Source organism: Dendroctonus ponderosae, unplaced genomic scaffold (assembly GCF_020466585.1).
Source record: "Dendroctonus ponderosae isolate FM_Combo_2020 unplaced genomic scaffold, Dpon_F_20191213v2 Dpon_F_20191213_7, whole genome shotgun sequence".
Taxonomy (NCBI): Eukaryota; Metazoa; Arthropoda; class Insecta; order Coleoptera; family Curculionidae; genus Dendroctonus; species Dendroctonus ponderosae.
In genome coordinates this window covers 11,372,400-11,397,163 of record NW_026018916.1, presented here as the reverse complement: position 1 = coordinate 11,397,163, position 24,764 = coordinate 11,372,400, and the positions used below count along the sequence as shown (strand labels likewise).

Below are 24,764 nucleotides of genomic sequence, written 5' to 3'. Positions count from 1 at the left end.
CAAAGTAAGTCACAGTTTGACAGATTATTGTTATTATTGACAAGGGCTATCCACCTGTAACTATCTGTTAATGGCAAAAAACATCATTGCCGCTGGGCCTTTTCATCAAAAAATTGTAGAGCAGAACTTTTTCAATATCGAAAATTTTCGTAATTTGAAGCAAAGATCGTAATTTTTCTTTTTGAATGCTTAAATATTCCAATATGCTACCTATTAAACATGGAACCATTTCAAAATAATGCTTAATAGCAAAGTTGAAATTCGATCTTCAACTGTTAATATCTTCTGGAAATTTTCGAAAAAAATTTTGAAAATATTTTTCTCGTACTCTCCAAGTGAGCCTCCATCACCCCCTTCAAATGAATGACGCCAATTTTGAATCACCCTGTATATTACCGTTACAAATGCTTCCAAATTTGGTCAATGGCAGGAAATATATTTTTTACCAAACATCAGAAAAGCGTTGGCTTATTGGTAATCAAAATTGGCGTCATTCCTCTGGAGGTGTTGTCTGGCGGTGTTTTAGGAGTACAGAGAAAATAGTAAAAAAAAATAATTGTTATAAACAACTGAGAAATTTGCAAAAAACTATATTAGCAAGACGTCAACAATGTTTTCAAGGTAATCTGCCTAATTAACATTACGTAAATACCTCTTGCTTCGTAATTAATAAAATCTCTGGAAACCATGGAATTATACAGAAAGTGACTGAGAAATAGTAGTGAAAATAAAGCAGCATTAACACAACATGCACACCAAATGTTGCACTTATATGAAGAATGTAAATGTTGCACAATGTTGATTTTAACAACGCAGATATATTAGTTAGGGAAACAAATTATCATAAAAGAAGAATCCAAGAAATGATTCAAATAAAAAAACATGCAAAAGCAGTAAATTTCAGATCAGATACCGACAACCTTAGCAACATTTACCAAACCCTAATAAAGCCATAAGTATGGAAGTACACTAGTGAAAAATTAAAACTATTTCTGCTTGCCCTCAAAACATGATGAATCTTTTATCACTTTATAAATTATAGTTTTAATACAACATGTTTTAATTGTGAATTGGCGTTTGTAGTTTGTGTAACGCCGCAACGTAATGAAATAAACGATGTTCAAAATTTTTACTTCACACTTTGACTGAGACCCAGGAAAGATAAGAATATTTTAACGAAATTGTTAAAATAAATACTGAATATATATCTTATATTATATATTCCATAGCTAACTTCAATCAACTAAATTGAAAAAGTATAAATTGTTCGCAGACATTTATTTTCGAAAAAAACCTAACGATGTGATATATCACAGAAATCGTAATAAAATGATCTATTCGGTAAAGCAATAATCAAGTATGGTTGCCATAAAAACAACTGAAATTTGTGTCACATGTCAAAAATTACAGTTATTTTGGAGTTGGATAATTCAATAATGTCGTTAATTGAGTGAAAATGAAAAGAAAATGTGATTAATGTTTAAAATTGAGTTTATCGAATATTGCTCACCCTGCACTCAAGTAGAACAGTATGGTAAGTGGAAATTTCAAACGACTTTTGCATTCCAAAAAGTGCATTTTGTGCGGCAAGCCGCTGTATGAATTTGGCGTACCTACGCTATAAATATACACATAAATATGCCGGCAATGTTAACGGCGGGGCCCAGCGACCTGTGGCAACTAACGTAGGCCGCGGATATGATGGTGTTTAATGCGGATTAAAGCTTGAATGCACCAAAATGTGCGCTTTTCTAATTACGCTAGTAAAAAGATTCAATGGTTTGATAGGGAATTTTGCAAGTATTCCAGTAAGTTGACTTTAAATCGCCTCGTCGCCCTAGAGACTTGGTAGTAATTTGCAAAAAACTCCGGCTGGTTGGTGGCATAAACGGTCGAATTATTTGCGACCCCTTCGCGAGCATGCGTCCCGACTGGGGCCTGCCTGAATGCAAGTTCGCTTGCCCAGACGAGCTGCAAAACAACGGGTGCTGCATCTATTGCATTAGAGTGTACGCCGCGGGAGCCGGTAGAACACCCCCTTTAAATTTCAAAACCGAAATTCGCTAACCCTTTTTGGTTTATCGAAAATTCTCCGATATTCACGCTCGTCCACCGAACTTTCTGTTTTCGTTTTGGAGCCAAAACTGTGCACCGCTTTTGGACGAAGTTTTCAGTTAACAGTGCCTTAAGGATTTACTTTCGTTTTTTTACAAGTTAAATGTTAATTACTACCTATTTAGTTGTTAGTGTTATACATTTTAGTTATTTAAATAATGTTTGTTGTGTTTGTTAATGTGTATTAAGTGTTTTCAACGGACTTTTACAAAGTAAGTGCCCTTTAGATATACACGAATATTTATCAACCTGCGTTAGCTAGAATTCATGTTATTGTCGCAAAATTAATTTCAAATACATAGTGCAAATGCTCTGGCGTGCAGGAAAAAAATTGCATAAGCATCCTGGTCTTGGGTAAATGCAATACTATGCAACCGAATATACCTGCATCCTTAATAAGTGCAGAACTTGCTGATCTTTTATCGCCCAATACTCTACTTTGTTCATTGGGCATTTTCCTTATGCAAGTATGAATTGCACTGATAAATAACTATTTGCAATGCACAATATTGTAATTTATTCGCGGTTCAAAACCGGCTTATGCTGTTTGACCCTGTCGCGAGGCTAGTCGTTTGCGCGCAAACTTCACCAACCTGAAGCTGACGCGCTGCCGTTTACGTTCGCCATTATTGCCGGCCGCCATTTTAAATTTTAGCAAATTTGTAATCAATTTTAAGTGTTGTGTTCGTTTTAATCCGTGCGGGCTGTGATAGACTCCCATTGGTGAGTATGCGAAATCAATTTTGTCAAGTTTTCGCTTTCTTTTCGCACATATCCCACACCTTCGACCGGTGTAGCATGTTGATGTAAACTGTCATTTACACCTTCTTTGTTTTCGCTGGAAAATGGCGCATTTTGGGTAGGATTAGTTTAACAAACTATTGTTTACATACCAGAATTAGGAAATAGCTTCGGATACTATCAGTAGATTGTTGTCATTCATCTAGGCATGCAGGAGGTGTAGACAAATTATTACATTTCCAGCCCCTCTAACCTCTCAACAAAATTTGCGGGATTCATCAAAGTTGCGGTATTGCCAGACTGTCTTTTATCTCACCAACACACGGGACGACAGGATCGGATTAAGTGTGATTTTGAAATTATTTAAAACAACTGCCGAACCACTAAACCCAAAACCTATTATTTATTGCGTTTCTTCGGAGCTTTTATTAAAATACCTTGAAATCCCAAATGTTTAACACGGACAAATTTCCGCTAATTTTGGAACTCTGATTGCTGAGAGCGATTTTTATTTCTCTATGAATCCTTTTTGGTTCAATTTTTTTCGGTTAGTGCGTGTTTTATTAGTGGTTTAGATCAAGTTTCTACAGGGTGGAAATGAAACAATGGACAATTGGTGAGAGTTCCATATGCTCACAGTTGGCAAAAAATAGTTTTTTTTATTTAAACGTCACAGGCATTAGACGACCACATATCTTAAAAAAGTTTTTTAATTTTTTGCTCATCTCGTTTATTTACAGAGTTGTCCTAAAAAATCAAGATTTTGGTATTGCATTGATAACTCTTTACTTTTGAACCTATTTTCAAAATCTAAGGCTCATGTTGCAGTTAACACTTCGCAGTCGACTTGAGAAAACTAATCAAAATACCGAGTTGCATAAATAAACCAAATATTTCAATCTGAACTTTACTTTAGTCTTTAGTTGCAAATGTGCCAGTCACAGATCAGCGGCAATTCTGCTTTGGGTCATTAACTATGCAACTCCGTATATTGAACTTTGGTCTTAAGTTGTATGGAGTTGGTTAGCTTCAACATGAGCTTTAGATCGTTACCATCGGGTTGTTATCGCTGCAAATCCAAAAAGTTGATTTTTTAAGACCACTTTGTAAATAAAAGCTATTTCGTAAATTTCGTTTATATTTAAACTTTTGATGTTGAGATTAGTGATTGGCACTATTGAATAATTATTAAATTAATGATTGCAACTATCGAATAAAAACATTCGAATTAGTTCATTGATTGAATAGTGCACGCTATCTAGTGTGTAGGTCTGTTAAAAATTACAAACTTCTTCTAAAAATTCTTTTGGAAATACAGATACTTATTCATAAAAAAGTAATGCAGTGTCTTAAAATGCATCTTTCAGATCCGAGATGCATCGTGTATGTTTGACCCTAAGCTGTTTATTATTACGATGCCAATATGACATGTTATACGTATTTATTACATATATAAATAGAATTTTACTGATCGAAATCCAATTCCCTGCAAATCGTATAGTCCGTAGAACTGTTGGACATAATTTATCTGTTTCTGGTCGAGTCTGAATAGGTTGATTTATTTTAGGCAGGTTAATTTATAATTTATGGGTTCTTCTCCTTGGTCTTGTTTGTTTGGTAAATTCATTAGCTTTTTTAGGATTTTCTGTAAGACGTATGGTCACCCTCCACGCAAGGTCATATTTCGAGTCAGGTTCGGTCTATTCTCTAGCAACATATGATTTATACGTATAAATCTCATTAGCGTGAAATTATGCAATCCATTGTCAGGATGTTTAATACACACCACCCGCGGTCTCCCAAGACGAAAGAAAACGGAATTTCCGGGGCATGCGTTTCTCATATTCCAAGAAGGGTTTTGAAAACCTTGGATACGATATTAGCCGTTTTCTTTGAAAGTAGTGAAAGTCCCTTTTGTCAAAAACATAGTTAATGATAAAAATGAATACAATTAAATAAATGAATAAACTTTTTGCAAAAAATCTGTTGAATTTTTGAGTAAAAAACCAATTTTACTAAATCAATTTTAAATATATGTATTTGCTTAAAAAGTGAAAAATTAAATTATTTAAAATTTAAATTCGTTCAGTGCAATAGCTTAATCAGATTATCCTATAATTACAAAATACATGAATAAAACACGGCTATCGTATAATTCAAATGAATTACATTTTAAATTACAACTATCAAATAATTTGATAGTTCTCATCACTGCAAATTATAGCTATCGGATTATCCGATAATGCTTATAAAACAATTGAGTAAAACACTGCTATCGAACAACTAAAGTGAATTACATTTCAAATTAACTTAATAACTATTTAAAAACTATCGAATAATTCGATGGCTCTCATAGCTGAAAACATCGTTTTCGAATAATTCAAATGAATTGCAACTATCGAATTATTCGATAGTTTTCATCACTGAATAAAACATTGCTATCGAATATTTCGATAGTTCCCATCGCTTGTTGAGATCCAAAACCCTTTTTTTCTGCCCAATTAGGAGCATGCCAAACTTTCCAAAATTTTGCATTTTTTTATTTGCCACGCTGCAGAAGTTTTGTGGGTGCTTAATGTTTGCCAAAACATTAACTAACATCAAACGAATGAGGGAAGCAAATCCTCAATAACGCTTCAAATAGAAACAAAATTTGCGGGAAACGATCAGAATTTATCCAGTTCTAAAGTTGGGCACATTTGGTTGTGTAACGTTCATTTTGTTGAGCTGCTTATTTATTTATAAATCGTTTTTACTTAAGGAAAATATGTTGCTCTACAAAACATTTCAATTTTCATAACTAAAAAGTATTTTTGATCAATTGTAATTAATTGGGTCTGTTTGACCCACTTTGAACGGCAAAATAATTTTCAGTTTGTCGTACAAACCAGTTTTTTCATTATCCAGGATTATTCGAAATTCGCCAATTTTTTATTTCCATGTGAGTTTCTTTATTGTGTTTATTGTGTTAGTGTCTTTATTCTGATAGGTGTTGCTTTCTGCTTTCGTCTTGATCGGTCGGAGATAGTGGTAGAAAAAAATTATTATTTTTCTTGGGCGAACGTTTCGGCTTTATTTAAGCCATCATCGGGGCTCATCAATTTAGTGCATTTTCGCCATATAATGATGGTCGGGGCATGTTAACAAAGACAGGTGTAATTTCTTTATTGCGAGCCTTTCAGTTTCTGAACAATCATCGTCTCAATCGCTGTGTCGTCCCTTAACGAGTATTTATTTTCCAATTTGTTAACCACAAAAGGTATACATGTTCAGTCTCACAAGATTATTAAACTTACGTACGTAGAAAACTTGCTCGTAGGGAATCCGAGAACTCAGAAACTTTTCTGCTAAAACTACATATTTTACAGCGTCAAACGTTAAATCCATATTTAATTTATTATCATCTTGCTTCAATGTTCTTTACCATCGTAGCAAAATTTTTCCCTAATTAAGTACTATGTACTATAGGTAAAGATATAAAGGATTTTTGTAATGTTTCTTCAAAATTTCAAGGATATAGCCATTGCCACTATTGAAAATATCACTTTGGTATTTTAGAAATATTCTGATTTTGAGTCCTGTATTTTCACATTCGCATTTTAGACTCCCTTTTTGAATGGGCCTGAGCGTACCATTTCAACAATATCGAAACTCGCTGCTATAGAAGCAATTGCACAAAAACTCGTTTTGGGACTCTCAGTAAGTCAGGTTTACCCCCTATGCAGTGACCGGACTTTTAAGTCGATAATATAGTTTTGAGAAGAGAATATATGAAACTGGATGTTTCAGATGGTCCAAATTTATATAACGCTTGCTGACTATTTTCTTTCATTCTTGATAGTTTTTATTTCATTACCTTGTATGCTTGTCTGCCTTCTTCTCAATTTTCAGGTTTTATATTGATTTTTCATTTAAAGACAATTTCCTGTTTGTTCAAGCTTTTAATTTTTTATTTCAAAGTGGATAGTAGTTTTTTAACCATTATTTACTGCTTATTTTGGCACAATGGAGAAAGGTCTAGGTACACATTAATTGAACTGCATTGAGAACAAAGAGAGGTGAGAATTGAATGATAAAGCTAGCATTTTTTAGTTTTTGTTGTCTAGTTTGTCTTCCTTTGAATATAATACAATCTGGAATAAAATCGATATGCAACAATTTAAATGCAAATTTTAAGTCGACTTGTTATTACTTATTCATGTTATTTACTGTATTTAAACGAAGCTTCGTATTATTTTTGATTTGGCACTGGTGGCAATTTGTAATTTTGCGACTTAAAAGTAATTCTAAAATTTAAATAAATTATGATTTTATTCCTCTCGGAAAACATATTTTTCTTCAATTATCTGGAAAATATGTTTGATGATTTTCTTATAATTAATAACGACATTCTTGAAACACATGAAATTAAATGAAACTTTGAAATATTTTGTAGGTATATGCTGTTGTCAGTAGGAATTTAAAGCATTTAAACGTATGTGCATTATTGTTCTTTTATGGTCGGCAAAATAATTGAAAACGCGTTTTCTGTTTATTAAATTAAACCGTCTTTTACAGGTTGTAGAAGTAAATGCTTCGGCCCTGAGCTGATAGATTAAGAATCGATTGCAAAAGAAAGCCTTGAAGTAGACGTTCTTTATATCTCCTGTTGCAAAAACTTGAATTGCGCTGTTAATGTCTAACGTAAAAGCAAAAATACACATGTGGTCAAGATTTTTTCTTCCAGTAACCTTGAATTCCATTCCCCTATTTATACCTGTTCTAAATATATTCACATTGTGAAATGCAAATTTCACCAGAGTGATGCAGGCAGCGGTGCACTAATTTGCATGTGAAGAAGCTGAACTCTAGTACGATTTTAAATTTAAACACATGGCTCAAAGAGGAAAGGGCTCTGGGAGGGGTCCCGGTTTATACGGCTACTATGGCAGAATTACAAGTATTGATTTGCTACAGCTTCTGCATGCGTTGCTATCTAGACAATGTCTTGTTAATGTTAATGAAATAATCACATTCATGTTTAAATAGTGCAGTAAACTTGCTGAAATTGGCAGGAAATTATGGTGTTATTTACCAGTTGCATTGCAAATTGTATTTTGATACCAGCAGTAGTCGCTGATTTATTATTAGCTATTTACATTTCACAAGAACAGCTTTGTCATGAGTATTTCTCATTTTTATTATTTCTTGCTTGCTCTAATAAGTCATTGAGTTTAGAAAAAACTTTACGGCAAATTGGAATTAACTGCAGAAACCAATCACTGGATTTAGTTTGCCATTAGATACCTTGTTTTTAAAGTACATAATATTTTATTTTACATTCAAAAGTTCATCATAAACTATTGTACCTATACAGTGTAGATATTACAGGGAAGTAAACAATTTTTAAACAAACATTTTTCTGTGTGCCCTCAAATGTTGAAATCGTTATTTGTGGCGCGACAAAAAAAATGAGAATTACTGCACTCAACAGTACAGATCTGTCTCTTTAAATTAAATCGTCTTCAGATAATATTTGTATCAAATAACTCAAGAGATACTCATTAAAATTAAGTATCTAAATATATGCGTTCAAAGATTATGCTAAAATTAGTTAATGTAACTAACCAACGGCTACAGCGAGTAGATTATTGGCTTTTGCGCATTGTTTTTAAACTGCTGTAGGAATTGTGTTTGAATTTTGGTTGATAACAGCGAATCTGAACACATTATCAAAGTCATTGACCAAGACCTTGGAATTATGCCGGCCTCTAGACGGTTTTTGTGTCCGTATTTTCCGATGTCTACCTCTGTGCTAAATATTTGAAATACTTTTCGGCGTGCCATTGACTCACAAACCGGGAATTCTCATAGCTGTTCGAATTAACGATTAATTACTTCATATAATGTAAATACTCGACGTTGTTTTGCTTTCATGTTCTGAGTTAAAGTAGGAAAACAAGAGAATGTCTTTGAGAACAATGCAAATCTATTTAATGTTGAAAACAAATACTACCCATGCAGTATTTTTTAGGCTTAAGGCAAAGCATCATTATTCAGTTTGTCGCGTGATTTTATGAAAATCGGATCGGAATATCTGAAAAAAACCCTGGAACTTAGGTCATTTTATGTATGAGATTTTTACTTTCAGTTGTCTAAAAAACAGCTAGGTACTTTTGCTAGAAAATGTCTTTCAGAATTTCAAACTACTCTTCTCAGTTTATCGTTAGTCAAAAAAATGTGGATTTTTATAAAGAAACCTGTCTGTTACTTTAGCTCCGTAGGTTGTCAATACCAAGATAACTCATACATACTGCCAAAACTCTTTTGTCAGATACAAGGAGCCACGTTGTCCATATTAATTTTGAGGTGTTAATTTCAATGGTTCAATAAACACCTTATTGAACTAAAATTGTCTAGCGTACGAAAATATTGAAATTAATTAATATAACGTTTTTGTTTTTTTGTAACGTTAATTACGCCAAAACACTTGAAAACATCGTTTATTTCTTTTTTTACATTAATTGTGGTTTTTTTTCAGCTATGGCAGAAGGTAATGGTGAAGTTCCAGACGAATCAATGATCAAGATCATCAAGATTGAGGAATCAGAAAAGACAGCAGACTATCAAAAATTAATAGAATATGGCCTTGATGAAAAGGTTAGTGATAGCTAAAGCCGAAGATGTATGGGCATCGAGGATTAAAAACGTGTTTTTCCAGGTGGCTTCGAAGCTCGACGAAATCTACAAGACCGGCAAGTTAGCCCATGTAGACCTGGATGAGCGCGCCCTTGATGCTTTAAAGGAATTCCCTGTTGATGGCGCGCTTAACGTGTTGGGTCAGTTTCTCGATTCCAATCTCGAGCACGTCTCCAACAAATCGGCCTATTTATGTGGTGTTATGAAGACATATAGGTAAAGGCTTAAACTCTATATTATAAGTTGCACGTATGAATCACATGCAAATCGTTTCAGGCAAAAGAGCAGAGCAGGCTCAAGTCAAGGATCTACAGCAGCCGCTCCTGTTCCCGCAAAGGGTCCAGATGAGGACAAAATCAAACAAATTCTAGATAGGACTGGATATACCTTAGATGTTACAACGGGTAGGATATTTTCTGCTGGCACACCAAACGCACATGGTAAATCCCATTCTAATTTAGGACAAAGAAAATATGGAGGTCCACCGCCTGGATGGGATGGAAACACACCTGGATCCGGCTGTGAAGTATTCTGTGGCAAAATTCCCAAGGACTTATACGAAGACGAGTTGATTCCTTTATTTGAACAATGTGGCACGATATGGGATCTCCGACTGATGATGGACCCCATGACTGGAACCAATCGAGGATATGCTTTTGTAACATTTACTACTCGCGACGCCGCCCATGTTGCGGTACAGAAGGTAAGAGTGGAATTTGTCTAATATTACGGTTTGGTAACAGGTTTGGGAATATAGATAGAGGTTAATATGTAGATTTCTTGCAATCGGGCGTGCTGCAACCTAAAAGACATTGAACAAGGATATTTAGAATATCTGATGTGTCCTCCGGTTTTCAAGACCAGCCACAACATTTGCAGGTTCACGCAATTCTAAATATGTTTGTTCGTTGTGGTTTTTTTCTTAATCGGTACATCATCTTTTAATGTATTTGTTTCGGGATGTGTGTTAGATTCCTGCCTATTAAGGAACGTGTCTACATTAGTTAGCAAATGCAGGCCGTCAGAAGTTAGTAATGAAATTTGGCGACGTGAAAACCTTATTTTCTATTGTATTTTCTTACAATATTGTAATTAGTCTTCTTTTTTATTTTATTTCTAAATTTGTCTTCATCGCGTTCAACCTCCACCTAGAAGCTTGATGCCACCGTATGCAAAATTATTGTTTTCAAGCTAAGTGTTGAGATTATTTAAAATCTTTATTATCTTGGCCATCAGGTCGCGCAACTTTCTACATTTATTTTGCAAATATTTCCATTGTAGGAATAGTTCGATTTACTTTTTAGCCGTCGTCTTGGCATGTTTCGAATTTCCGTTCGTTTTAGTTATTTTATTTTTTATGTTCCGACTTTGTGAAATAATTCTTGTGCATTTTTTCATGGAAGGAATTGCTGAGAAAATGTTATTATTTTTGATTCGAAAATAAATACTTTCCATACAGGGTGATGCAAAATTGTCGCAATTCCTTTTAAGGTTTGCCGGGACAATGTGGAGAAACGTAAAAAATTGCGTCTATTTTTACAACATGTTAGCGGTTCAAGATGTACTTTAGCTCTGTGGTTAGGCGATCTTTTAAAGTAGTTGAGTGGTTATTTGGTGAACTATTAGTATAGCTACGTATTATAAATTAAACATTGCCCAACTTGCTTACACGTAGGCTAAACTTGTATTTGGAAAATTTGTAATTTCATACATTTTTTGCAAATGTCCAATGGTGACCATGCATACAATGAGCTTTACAGCGTATTTGTAATTAGAATTAAAATTTTGCTTTTGGAAACTTATAATGTATAACAATGTCGAAGATGCATTAAGATTTCTTCCTTGTGGATCCTCTAAAATGGTCAATTATTTCACATGATAGACGCCCTAACTAGTTTGTGGATTCAACAAACAAGCAAATCGATTACTCTGAGAAAGCGAAAGTAACGAGAAAAAACGAAATTTGGCCGTGATTGATGAGGGAAGTCATTCTGAAGGCAGAAGCAACAATTTAGCCGTCTTAAGTTCGATAGACCACAAGCAATAGCACCAAGCATGGAAAACCATATTAATGTTTCTCTCATAATTCCATATCAAGTAATAATTTATAGACGATTATATCTCTAGAGTTCTATAAACGTTTTTCATTAGAAAATGATTCTTTAACATCAAGCACCAAGTTGTGATTTGACGTCTAAGCATTCTTGTAAAAAATGAAAACTGATGTGAAGTAGGGTTATGAAGTAAAGTTGAGGATATAACGAGAATACGCTTTGATGCATATGCAGGCATATAATTTATCTATATCATTTCTTTGGGAAGTCACTTTAAAAACCAAATTTTGGAACATTTAATTCTTCTTAACTTTATCGTTTACTCATTGAAATGATGTTATTTTTATCTTTCACTTCTTACTTTGCTGATTTACGCCTAGAGCAACAGGTAAGGTAAGTATGTTGCCAAAATTATCACTTTTATGAGAACTATTTACATATTTACATTTTTTTCTATATACCATAATTATTCCCAGATAACACCTTCAGAGGAAAGACGTCAATTTTTAATCACCCAGTATTTAGGTATTTATTTTAATTATTATTAATTATTGGAAACGCAGTTTAGAATTTTATGTGTTATGTCGGATTATACCCTTCTGGTGGCAGTGTTGTGTTTAGCTATATTCTATTAACTCTACCAACAAAACCGATAAGCAACCGAACTTCCTTGTTTTCGCTGAACATTAATATTGTTATTAATTAGCATTAACAGCTGTGATTGCTTTATCTGAAATTGTTTCCATTTTGGAATATGATTACCGTTCAGAATGGATCATATTTCCAAGCTGTAAATACTTTTCTATAATTGGTGCTTTTTAATATTTTCATCAACGTTGTTTAGAGCAGCCAATATGCCGGGAGAAAAGTATTTATAATTCCTATGTACCTAATTGGCAATTCTATTATAGATGTGTCTTGACAGCTGTCGTCATAGCCTGCAATTTCAGTATATGACTTTTGTTGCAGCGGCTCTGACAACGGAGCTCTCACAATGTTCCTGTAGCTTTTATCCTCCACACTGTATATTTTATACATCAAAGAGAGCCTTACTCCAAATTGCCTTCTAAATTTGTAGATAATTTAACATTTACGCATTTTCTTTCAACTATTTTGGATACAAATTTCGTTGATTATTGAGTGTGAATTATTATTGTTCAGATATCAGTATTCAAATTGGTGATTTACGTACTGTTCTTTCTAGTGTTGATTTTGGAATCGAGTTTTCCCTTAACAGGTCTCCTCTTTGCGAAAGGGGCAAAATTGAGACCAATCAGTGGTACCAGTTCTACTAGTTGTGATTTGTACGTTGGGTGTTTTTTGACTAAGGTGACGAATTTGCACCATGATTGGAATATGAAATTGTAGATATAACATTCTCTATAAAATTTTCTTGAAAGTATCGCTTTATATGTTTTTGTCTTGTGTAGCTTGTTTTAAAAATATTTCTTGTTTCAAGTTGTAGCTTTTGAGTTGGATGGTCAAAATTTAAATATGTTTTAGGGGTTTTGGCCTAGTGGGGTTGATTCAAAACATAGGTTGTGCACCATTTGTAGGATTATTTCCAGTTGTGCTATTCGTATTTTTAAAACTGATTTAATCTGCTCACATCGAATTGTTTCATGGCAAGAACACATTTTGTAGTTTGAGTGCAGCATTTGTTAGTAGTAGTAAAGCGTTTTTGCCATGTTGTATTGTATAGCCAATAAATTAACTACACTAGATGGTAGCTTCATTGGTATACTCGTCAGCTTAACATTTGAGCAGACATAAATTTTTCGTTTTGGAACTAAATTATGGTTTAGTTTTGAAATGAGCAGCCAAAATTTTTATTATTCGACCATGCAAAATTGAACCATTCTGGCATTTGTGTTTTTTCTTTTTGGCGCAGTTGGACAATTACGAAATCAAACCCGGCAAGACCTTGAAAATTAACATAAGCGTACCCAATCTAAGGCTTTTCGTCGGCAACATACCAAAATCTAAAGGCAAAGAGGAGATTCTGGAGGAGTTTGGTAAATTGACAGGTAACGTTGCTTTGAACGCTTATTTTAATGAAACGAAACTAAATTAACTTCTAAATTGCAATGGAGCCGATGTTACGGTGTTATATGTTCTATAATAAACTTATGGCGTTTATTTAATTGCTTGCTTCGGATAAATAAAGTATATTTTATAATTATTTTTATCATAAAACACCGTTACTGGTCTGGCTCCAGTTCAAAAATCATCGTTTAACAAAATAAAATCGGCGTACGTTTGCCGGGCTCTGTATTTCTGTCTCTCTTGTCTCCAATGCTCTACCCCCATTCCGATCCAGTCAGTCCTATTTCTAAGCCCCCAGCCCCATTGCCCAAGGCACAAATATGGCTACCCTTCCACTGTTCTTGCAGCTGAATGATTATGAGATACGGAAAGGGAAAAAGATTGGCGTGACCATATCCTATAACAATCATCGGTTGTTTGTGGGCTATATACCAAAAAACCGGGATCGCGAGGATCTCTTGGAAGAATTTTCAAAGCATGCACGTAAGTTGAGCCTGCATAACCCCAACAACTAATTGGCTAGTCATTGATGGCCTTGTGAGATTAGGCTGAACTTTACATGTTTTCAAGAAGAAGCAAACATTAACATTATACTGACAAGATTTGATGCAAGAAGATTATAAATGCCAACGTTGCAAACAAAACTGTGGTCTATAGATCGACTTATTCTTTGATCGCCACATGTTAAAGCAGAAGAAAGCTAATCTATACGGATTATAGACAATTCATATTCATTTCACACAAGAACCTTACTAATGCCAGTAGTTGTCTTTTGTTGGTATGATGCCTTGCAAGTCCGACTGCAACACATGTTTGTCCATATTTTCTGGAATGTGTTAGTCACAAGCCTGTGAGCATTGGGTAGGGCAGGGCTGCCTATTTAGGAAAAGCTATAAAGTGAAGGGGGCTACTTTGAATTCGCTTAGCTGGTGTAACTACCCAATAACCGTGAACTTGAAGTAGCCTTCCGGATTTTCGAGCCTTTTCCTATTTTCCAAATTCCAAATTTGATTTCCGATATTTGAAAGATGATGCTTTTTTAAGTATATCGCTAATTTACATCCCACTAATTGACTCACATTTACACAGCTGGTCTCATTGAAGTGATAATCTACAGTTCTCCTGACGATAAAAAGAAAAACCGAGGGTTTTGCTTCCTAGAATACGAATCACATAAGGCCGCGTCACTGGCCAAACGACGACTTGGAACTGGCAGAATAAAGGTATATTATTTTACAATCAACAACAGTTCACATTGCCAATTTGATTCCTAGGGCATCAAGTGTTATGTTAATGTTTAATCGTATCGTTTTCGTGTTTCCTAGGTTTGGGGATGCGACATCATTGTGGACTGGGCTGATCCACAGGAGGAACCAGATGAACAGACAATGTCGAAGGTGAAAGTGCTCTACGTAAGGAATTTAACTCAAGACATCACCGAGGAAAAGCTGAAAGATTCATTCGAAGCATTTGGCAAAGTCGAAAGAGTAAAGAAAATTAAGGACTATGCTTTCATTCATTTTGAGGACAGGGATAACGCAATTAAGGTAAGTGTTCGTAAGATAATTTTAATCATTTTGTACAATAAAGATATTGGGCTCAAAATTCTGTTTTGGTTCCGTACAACAAATTGTAATTTCTCCACATTACAAGACTCGTAAAATGTTGTTGCTTTTCAGTATTTGTACCACTACAGCAATTGTTCTATTTATTGTAATTGTTACAGGCAATGGACGAATTAGACGGAAGAGAAATGGGAGGTTCAAATATAGAAGTGTCATTAGCTAAACCTCCGTCCGATAAAAAGAAAAAGGAAGAAATATTGAGGGCTCGCGAAAGGCGCATGATGCAAATGATGCAAGTTAGAGGAGGGTAAGTAACACTTGAATTTTAAATTACCTTGAACATTTTTCGAGCCAATCTGTTTTTACAATGAATAAGCAGAATTTAAACTAAACTAAATTTGATTTGCAATTTCACTTACTTTTCTCTGTACTATATTTTAGTAAGTAATATATTTTTGCTTTGTTTGCAGTGTGCAGGATCGGTAAGTATGTTTGTGTATTATTGTCGTACGGGATGTTTTAATGTGTTCGTATTCATTCTTACATGTTGTAGATTGTAGTCAAATAAGAATTGAAGTTAAAAAGTAGATATACAGGGTGTTTCTGAATAGTCTGTAGGAAGGTTTCCGTTAGATTTCAGCAGTAAAACCATTATTTAACAGTTTTAGATCAGTTTGTCTAATTACAAATTCTGTTGTTTTCAAGTTCAAGTACAATATTTCATGTTTTGAGGTGTTAATGGGCAATTTAGATCCTATACTCTGGGACTTTTTATACTAACACAAACTAAATATGTCGTTAAAGTCAGTTGTCATCTAATGCGGGGAATAATCGAATTATTAGACTATAGAAAGAATCGAATTCATAATAACAGCTAAATAACTAGATTTAGTTATACATCACGATTTAAAAACAGATACCAATTGCACACGAAAAACTTTCAATTGACTGAAAAAAAAAAAGATGTTTTTGCATCTTCGCGAACTCCTCGATAGGCAGATTTCACTTAAACGTAGACTGAAATTCCTATGGGTATTCGTATGAAATTAACCGATTATATGTTGATGTGAAGCAAATTTGTTTAAAAGTTTCTAATAAAATTGATGTTGAAAAAAAGTTGTGGCACACAACGTAAAACATTGTTAACAGTGGCTGAATTTAATTATATTAAATAATTCGAATTATGAGTATTAAACACGAGATATTCCTATCAACTTGATTGTAAAGGCATTCCGTAATTTAGGTTGGTTTCTTCTTAGGTTGGTGTCTAACATTTGATTTACTTCTTTTTCAGGATGATGCCGGGGGCTATGCCTCTTCGTGGACCCCCCGGGTCTGGTGGACCCCGTACAGGGCCTGGAATGAGAGGCCCCATGGGTCGCGGTGATTACGGTAAGTACAATCCTGGATCCTCGACAGGCAATCACACATTGATGATACTTTTAATAATGATAGCGCGCCCCTTAACCGATCGAGCGATTTGTTGTGTTTAGTCTGTTTGATGTTTATCAATATTTCGGTTGTTAGTATCAAAATATTATCAATTTATGAGTGAATAACCAGATATTTCACTAGAGTGATAACTTTTTAATAAATTTAAAAAATTTGGGTATTATTTCAGGTAGTTAGTTATTAGTTTACTTTACGATTGCCTTACATGATTACAAAACAATTAATTTTTCGAGTTGGAAACGAAAGTTGAATAATTTTTGTATAATTTTTTCTAAACAACAGAAACATCAAGCAGACTATGGACGATTATTCCTGTTTTCATTTGTGTCTAACGTTTACTTCTCTTGTGCAAAATAAATGGAACTTATCACAATAATAGTTTATCGCTTTTGCAGGGTGAGCTTAATTTATTTAACAATTTTAACACTCGTTTTAATGCGTACAGGGTGTCCAAAGTATACGTAAGAGCCATTTAAACTTAATTACCTTGCAGTCATATCTGAACGAAATTTGTACGTAAAAATCATATTTGGAAATATCACAGGCAGTTTTTGCTCCTGTTTAACATTTTTTAACAAAAGAAGGAATCTGTGGTTTATCATGTATACATATACAGGGTGACTCAAATGTGGTTTCAGTGCCAAGATATTAACAAGTGAAAGTCCAATACCCGCTTTATCATTGAGCGTTATTTTAAAATATCATTATGTTAAATTGGCAGACTATATGTAAACATTCCAATAGAAAAACTGCGAACTTGGAACGTTCGAAAAATGTAATTCAAAAAGTATGTTTTTGTACATTTTTCATAAAAAATAAGAGCGAAAATCAGTTAAATATTTTTTGAGAAAAATACGTATCAACATTCACTTGGCAAAGTTGCAGTTTGTATTTAGCATTTAAATTTGAACTGAAAAGCGTGACGTGCAGCAATATTTCCCTAATTCATGCACTAAAGAATGTTGTTGCCTAAGTTAACATTTAGTTCTTTCTCAATAGTCTTTTATGATCTATCCAGAGCAATGCAGCTAATTTGGAATCACCCTGTATATCAAGTGTGCCACAGAATATAAGTAAATTATTTATAAGTAAAATAATTAAACTATTTATTTTTGCTGTATGACATTTTGAAGGTGCAATAAGAAGCCACATCCAAGTATTTGCGTTCTGTTTTATACTGGGGACGCCCTGTATATTAGGTTCGATTATGTGTAGACGACACAGGACGTGCTCTACTACTTTCTTCTATACAGAACAGTCGAAGATTATGGTAACAGTAAAATTCTATGGGTTCAAACCTTCTACTTCTAATTAATATTTGCATTTTTTGAATGACATAAACAAGTTGCGATGTTTAGTTAAGCACTAAGAGGGTGCGATTAAGGTATCTTAAATTATTCAAGTTACATTTAGCGCTCTCCCCGTTCAGATTTTTCCGTCAAAAATCCCCAAAAATGAATTTTGAAGCAATTTATCAGTTTTTTGGCCCGTAACTTCTGTATTTTTTAAACAGATTATCAGAATATTTATTTAACTTCAAATTTTTTATAAATCGAAACTGCGCTCTCAATTCAATGGCTCACCCTGCTCCTGGGGTCCATTTTAATCGTTTAGGATGAATCTTGCGACTAATTAACATGCCTTTAATCGTTACATTTCGTCCAGTGAGAGTATTAAATGTATCTTTAAATTCTAAATTCATAAAAATGTTTGAAAACAAAGAATCTGTGCAAAATTGTCATAGTAGACCATTTTGTGAAAAATGGTCTACTATGACCATTTTTCACATATGAAAACCGTTTGAGTAGCTGTCATCTTTTCCTTTATCATTGTAAATTCTAAAGAAACTAATTTGCAATATTTAAAATAAAGTTTTGCGACTTAATAATTTTGACTCAAAACTGTATTCATTTGGAATTGAAAGGCATTCATTGTCGGGCTTGATTCAAGTTCTTATGAGTTGAATGCAGTGAAATGTTTTCAGTTATATTCTCAATTAGATATCGCTGTCGCCGTGTGTCTTTTGTAAAAAAGATGTCATTGGAAAGAGAACGGGTTAGGAGCAGATAACAAATTACCGTGAATCAAAAAATCGAAGAATAAAGAACCTGTTTTGTGTCTGTGGGAAACAACCCTGGTCTTTGAAGCCTTTTGATAAAAGGCATCGACAAAGGGTCGAATGCTTGCAAAAACTGTTACTGCATTAGGGGCAAAATTTGCACAAATGTTCTCAGAGTAAAGGGAGCCAAGATACGTGGGACATTGGGTTATGTACGGAACACGTGTGTGTGATCTAAAATCGACCCACAAATAATTTCGTTGGGATCTAGTGGCGAATTTGAAGATACATTTACTGAATCTCCTGGATGGAATGCACGAAGCTTGGCTTTTTGACAAGAAACCAGCACGATATAATTGTGTTTGAATTCACATGAAATTAATCAGATTCCAGCCGGGGCACCGCAAGAGGCAAAAGGGCAAAGTATTGAGCATACTGCACGCGGCCATCGACTGTTTTAACATTGCATGCGTCTTAATGTATTTAATATCCTTTTCCAATACATCCTGTACATTATGTGATAGATTTAACATTATCTCGTCGTCTCGATTTTAATATTGATGAGCTTGCTGTATTGGATTTGCACAGGTAAGTCACTGTTATACCTTCTTGCTCCCATCCACGTTCCCCTACGTACAAAGCTGTGGTGCAGGGAAGGACCGTTTATCAACAAATGATTTGACAACTTAAGAGTAACATTTTACTACAATTTGTTTTATCTTTTCCTTTTTTGTTTCCTGCTTTATTTTGGAATTTGGAGTTGTTACTCCTAAGGCTAATTCAGCAGGCAGATAAACGCGTCCACAAAATAAAACCTGGTCAATTTGGTATTTAGAATTTAGATGGTTTTGTAGAGTAAAATCACATCAGCTCTAGATTAATTAGTAGATTTACATGTGTCGTTATCAAGACAAGGTTTCGAATGACTTTTCCCGGCATGCTCACAGTATTACTTGAGAAGATTTTAATTAGATTGGCAGATTAGGCCCGACGAAAGACATGATTTTCCCAAAATTTTGATTGAAATTGTTCAGTTGGCTAAGTGGGCGTTATAGCTACTTATGGTATTACATCATTAACTTTTACTAACCCTACTGATTTGATTGCAATAAAATTAGTGTTACCATTGTTTGAGGTATCGTTCGTTTCTATGATGTAATACTGGCCAGTAGCAACTTATCTCTTTTGTAGATTACGATTATGACTATTACGGTTATGCGGATTACCGAGGCGGATACAGCGATCCTTATTACGATGACTATTACCGATACGAAGATTATTCATATTACGATTACCAGCAGCCCGCGTCAACAACATCAGCGACTGCTGCGTCGCAAGGGCGTGGTCGCGGCACCCAAGGCCGACCGCCCGCTCAGCCGGTGGGTGCCCAGTTTGGTCCAATTTACTTTGGTTAGGCTATAGTCAAAACGATCATGCCCCATCAAAAAATGTTTAAATCCATATTTTCAAATGATCGCTTGCCTTTTTTGCCTTTGCAAGCTCATGCCAATTGGATTTCCTGCATGTTTTCCGCAATGGAAAATATTGGAAATTCTTCACATGAGCTCTCACCATCAATGTGCTTTATGGTTTTGATGAGGCACTCGTTTTTTTTTATATTACCCACGACCAATCAGTAAGCGATTTGCAAAGGACTCTAAGTTGCATGGAATTACTTAAGTGGATTGGTGTGTTACTTGACAAAACTTCTGCTTAAAATCTACTTTATTCATTTCTTACTTTGTTACGCTCGAAAATTCGTATTTGCAATTAACCCCGCTGTCTAGTTTGAGGCTTTGACGTAATTCTACTAAATGTAAATCGAAATTTTAAATTGTTTAGTTACTCAGTCATTTTTGATTAACTAAGGGATTTATATGAGTAACCGTCTGATGGTTTAATCCCCTAAGAGTATCTAATACTCTGCCTTTTAAAGTTTCTAAAGGGTGGCGCTTTAGAAGGATTTTTAAAGGCTTTATTTGTCGAAAAAGCTTTAATTGGATCGCGTTTCAAAATGAGTTTCAACTATACAGGATGTTTCCTAAAAAGGTATACCTATTTATAATTCCATTAGTAAATTCAACCTAAAAAACTTTAAATATGATATAATAAAAAAAGTGAAACTGTAGTGCAAACTTAAAAAAACCTGTCGGGCCGCTATAGTAATTATTCACGGTTTTTCAAAGGTACGCTTACTGCTTAATGCAATTTTTAACTTCAATATAAATTTTCAAAGTTTGTTTAAAATGTTTTCTCTTATTTTAAATGGTACACTCTATACGTTTTTCATCGTAAATAAAATAATTTTCCAAAAAAAATTATAAAATAAAACAGACAGATAATTGCGATTGGTTTTGAAACGAAAAGCCGGTAAGCTGGCCGCCCTAAACATCAAAATTATAGTCTTCAAAAGGAAAGCAAATCTTTTATGCATGGATAAGGAAGAGAAATGTTTAGAATAATTAATTGATTCGTCTTTTCGTAGATTTACTTAATTATTCTGTGATTAGAATTATTACTGTTTTTAAATTTGTATTAATTAGTAAACGTAGTTACGTCATACATTAGCAAAGTGAATATTTACTGAAGCGGTCCTACAATTTTTAAAATTTTGTCTTGCAGTGTCATATTTTCCCACATTATCCCAGAAAAAAAGGTTTACGTTTTCCATATTAAGCTTTATTGAAACTTCGATCAGTTTTATCCATAACAATTAATGTCATAAATAGCGTCTTCCAATAAAAATCAATCAGACGTTTAATTTTTAACTTTCTTTGAGGCATCCTCATTAGTTGAGGCTATTTTAAAAATATGGTAAAAATAAAACTCTGTATGTCACCAAAAGAGTTTATGAAAAGAACTGATTCGCTCTTTCCTGAGAGAGGTAAAGTCTCGAGTAATGCGAAGTACCCTAAGCACTTAATTTCATAAAATTAAATTCGCTTTTTGAATGAGACAAAAATACATTTTTAGTTTTCTCTACTTTGCGCAACTTTGTCATTTTAGTAGTCTATGCTGAACAATTAAAACAAAACTGCTAACTAAATCCCCATTAACATTGCTTCAGTTCTCTTATCATTTTCGCTTAACGCACTAATTACCGTTTGTTACCTTTTGTTGTCAAGCTCCCAAACTAGTAGTTGCTTATTAAATCTATTTTATGTTATGTTTTCTTCGATGGTCAACTAACAGTTTATTGCTTAACTAAAAAATCTTTGCAAATCGCTGAAATTGATTATCTGAGAAGAAAACGGTTTTTGATTGTGGCGGTGTATCGACTAGCAATTGTGAACTAATCAAACTTACTGCATACGCAACGTGCGCATCTTATTCTATGTTACTAATTAGTCTAGCTGCTGTGGGTATCAGTACGTAACAAAAACTCGTGGCTGTAATGTGGAGTTAACTAATGAAACCATTCTGCGGACATGAGTTTGAAGCGTGCTTCCGCTCGTCATATGTCGGATGAAAGTGCATTTTGATGAAATAATTTCTGAGAATAATTGAGTATGAGAGGAAACTAGTGGTGAATGCAATTTGTCTAAAAGTTAACTAACATCACCGCAGCTTAGTCGAATACCGCCACCTTCAAATACCATCATATCTGAGTCAACCTCAAAATTTAACGCTGACGGCCGGGAAAAGTATTTATAACAAAATTGCAGCAAAACCTGCGTCCAATCAAGTTCTTAGTTAGATTCTGCATAGAAATGTAGCCTGCCAGCCAGCAGGTCACGAGCTGGCTCAGATATGATGTTGCTCTTAAGGCAGTTGTTATACTCGTTTTTATAATGAGTTAAACTGCAATCTCTTGTTGAGGTGTAGCACAGCCGCGGCAATAAATTTGCAGGGTTATCCAAAAACTGGGAGGAGCCACGCTGAACTACACTAACCCTACACCAATTCTAACATAACTGTGATATGTGCGATTGAAGCTACAAGTTTTGATCTCAATTTGCTGTTTTCTAAGCATTCAAATACAATGTTATTCAAAATTTTCAATGAGATCAAGAATTGAAGCCAAATGTGTATATTGTTTAATTTTTAGGTTGCTTCCAAGCGAGTGTCTAGACAGAGTGCAGCTTCATTTTGTGTTAATTTTTCGTTTACTTTAATTGGCAATTTTTTGATAATTTTTTTACAATTGACTACCCAAGTATGCACGATATTGAAGTGTGCAGTTTTTCAATAACCCTGAGTAAATTACACTTTATTGACTAATATGCGACCGTAATTGTGTCTGTTAATTTGTTGGGCCATGTTACTTGAGTTCCATGCTTTTTACTTGTTTTCCTTAATTCCGTTGCTATTTTGCTTCATTAATTGCTTTTAGCCCGCTTTGCTTATTGCTTTCGCTTTGCTTATATTTTTGGTTGATGGGAGGATTGAAACCGCTCCTCAACACATCGTGGCGTATTTCTATTTTTTTGCCTAGCTAAACATATATAATTCTTTATTATTTTGTTGTATTTGTAAAAACTATGAATTTTTTGGATAACCCTTTTATCAAATATTTTAGTCTTAGGTTAGGTTGGGACGACTCTAGTTTGTCTACTAGTCGAGTCGTCCTAGTTAATATTTGATTTTACAAATATTTTTTACACCCATCGTTAAAATGAGTTTGCGTTGTTAAGCCGTACGTTGACAATTCTATTAAATTCTTGATTGATTTTACTAGGAAATGGAAGACATTTGTTGCCGGGCAGACGGATATTTTCTTGAACGAAACACTACTCAGGTTTGTCCTTTATACCTTGATTTTCCTAGAATAAAATAATCCTTCTTGAACTTTGATTTGCGCAAAGTACCAACTATTATCAATGTAGTAAGTACAAAACGGTTTGCAATTTTTTTACTTAACATAGTAAGGAACTTATCAAATGTTAGAGTTGGGGCGTACAGAGAAAACAAGATTTGAAGATTTAAAGTATCTGAAATGTTTCTTGAACGAATTTCTTGTGCTTAGTACAAAATTATCTTAGAAACTTCAAAGTATTTTTTCGGGGTTATTTAATTCATAAAGTCATGGAAAATTTAAGTGCATTGAAAGTTGCTCATAGTAAGTACTTAGCATATATCAATTGGTCCCGATTTCCAACCTTCTCATAAACTACCAAGTCTATCTACAAAATTTACAGTTTGCTGGATATCGATGGTAATCTATAGAGATACCTTGCATCTAGATTAAACAGAGGCATCTAGTAAAGTTTGTTAAGCGTTTTGAATGGTAATTTTCTATGTGAAGATTAATGTATTGGTAACTCAACAACACACCTCCCGTTTATTATTTACTAATGTGGCCAAGTTGTTTCTTAACTAAAAAGTCATGTTTTATAAGTAATTACGTTTTCAAATTTGCTCGACTTGGAAGAATGCTTTTCATTTAAAATAAATTGTTTCCTGGCCACAGATTTAAAATTTTGAAGAACTTTTGGCTTCTTTAAGAATTAATACCCATTTCCTGATCCTTTTCACCCAACCAGTGTAATGGTGCAAAAATAAGAAAACATCCGGTTTAGTCGTATGGTTATTTAAAAGTTATTTGGGCAAATTTTGATGGGTGTACTATGATATTTAGATGTCTATTTACATTATTCCGATTACATAATGTGGAAACTTGACTATTTGCAATTCTCATTTTGCGAAACTAACGAATAACTGTATATATTGTCCAAAAAATATGGGAAATCTGTTGGAAACGGCATAAAATTTGTTTAAAAAATCTTCCAATGCGGCAAAGAAACTCCTGCTAAAGACATTTGTTATACAGCTTCCAAAACTTTTCCCACTATTTCTCGTAAAACGTAGGCTTGACAAAGGACAACAATTTATTCACTCAGTTTTTATTCAATCTATGCATTTGTATGTAATTAACTGTTCGAGCTCAAAACTGGAGAATAAAATTGTTTTTTTGGCCTAAAAAATGTTAAATCTACATCGTTGTGAGTTTTAAATATATATTTTTTGTTTAGGTTGGCCGTGGGCGTGGGGCGGTGGCACGTGGCCGGGGAGCCGGTGGGCCACCGGGCCGTGGGGCGGCACAGGGGGGCCGAG

At 34.3% G+C, this 24,764-nt stretch overlaps 1 protein-coding gene and 1 long non-coding RNA gene across 2 annotated transcripts in view; one reads left to right on the top strand and one right to left on the bottom strand.

Annotated features, from left to right (window-relative positions):
- Positions 1–1,469: 1,469 nt before the first annotated feature.
- Positions 1,470–24,764, top strand: part of LOC125505132 (heterogeneous nuclear ribonucleoprotein Q-like) — a 28,407-nt gene continuing 5,112 nt past the window's right edge. The window contains exons 1-14 of the mRNA XM_048668292.1: positions 1,470–1,534; positions 9,377–9,495; positions 9,557–9,750; positions 9,811–9,938; positions 9,996–10,237; positions 13,480–13,615; positions 14,724–14,857; positions 14,960–15,181; positions 15,361–15,506; positions 15,670–15,681; positions 16,494–16,591; positions 19,902–20,089; positions 23,389–23,448; positions 24,683–24,758. Coding sequence (XP_048524249.1) covers positions 1,477–1,534; positions 9,377–9,495; positions 9,557–9,750; positions 9,811–9,938; positions 9,996–10,237; positions 13,480–13,615; positions 14,724–14,857; positions 14,960–15,181; positions 15,361–15,506; positions 15,670–15,681; positions 16,494–16,591; positions 19,902–20,089; positions 23,389–23,448; positions 24,683–24,758 — 1,813 coding nt within the window. The 5' untranslated portion in view covers positions 1,470–1,476. The remainder of the gene's footprint in view (positions 1,535–9,376; positions 9,496–9,556; positions 9,751–9,810; positions 9,939–9,995; positions 10,238–13,479; positions 13,616–14,723; positions 14,858–14,959; positions 15,182–15,360; positions 15,507–15,669; positions 15,682–16,493; positions 16,592–19,901; positions 20,090–23,388; positions 23,449–24,682; positions 24,759–24,764) is intronic.
- LOC125505082 lies at positions 2,020–3,162 on the bottom strand. Its single transcript, XR_007281894.1, has 2 exons — positions 3,009–3,162; positions 2,020–2,953 (listed from the first exon to the last, which is right to left on the bottom strand). It is a non-coding gene; the product is annotated as an uncharacterized LOC125505082 (long non-coding RNA).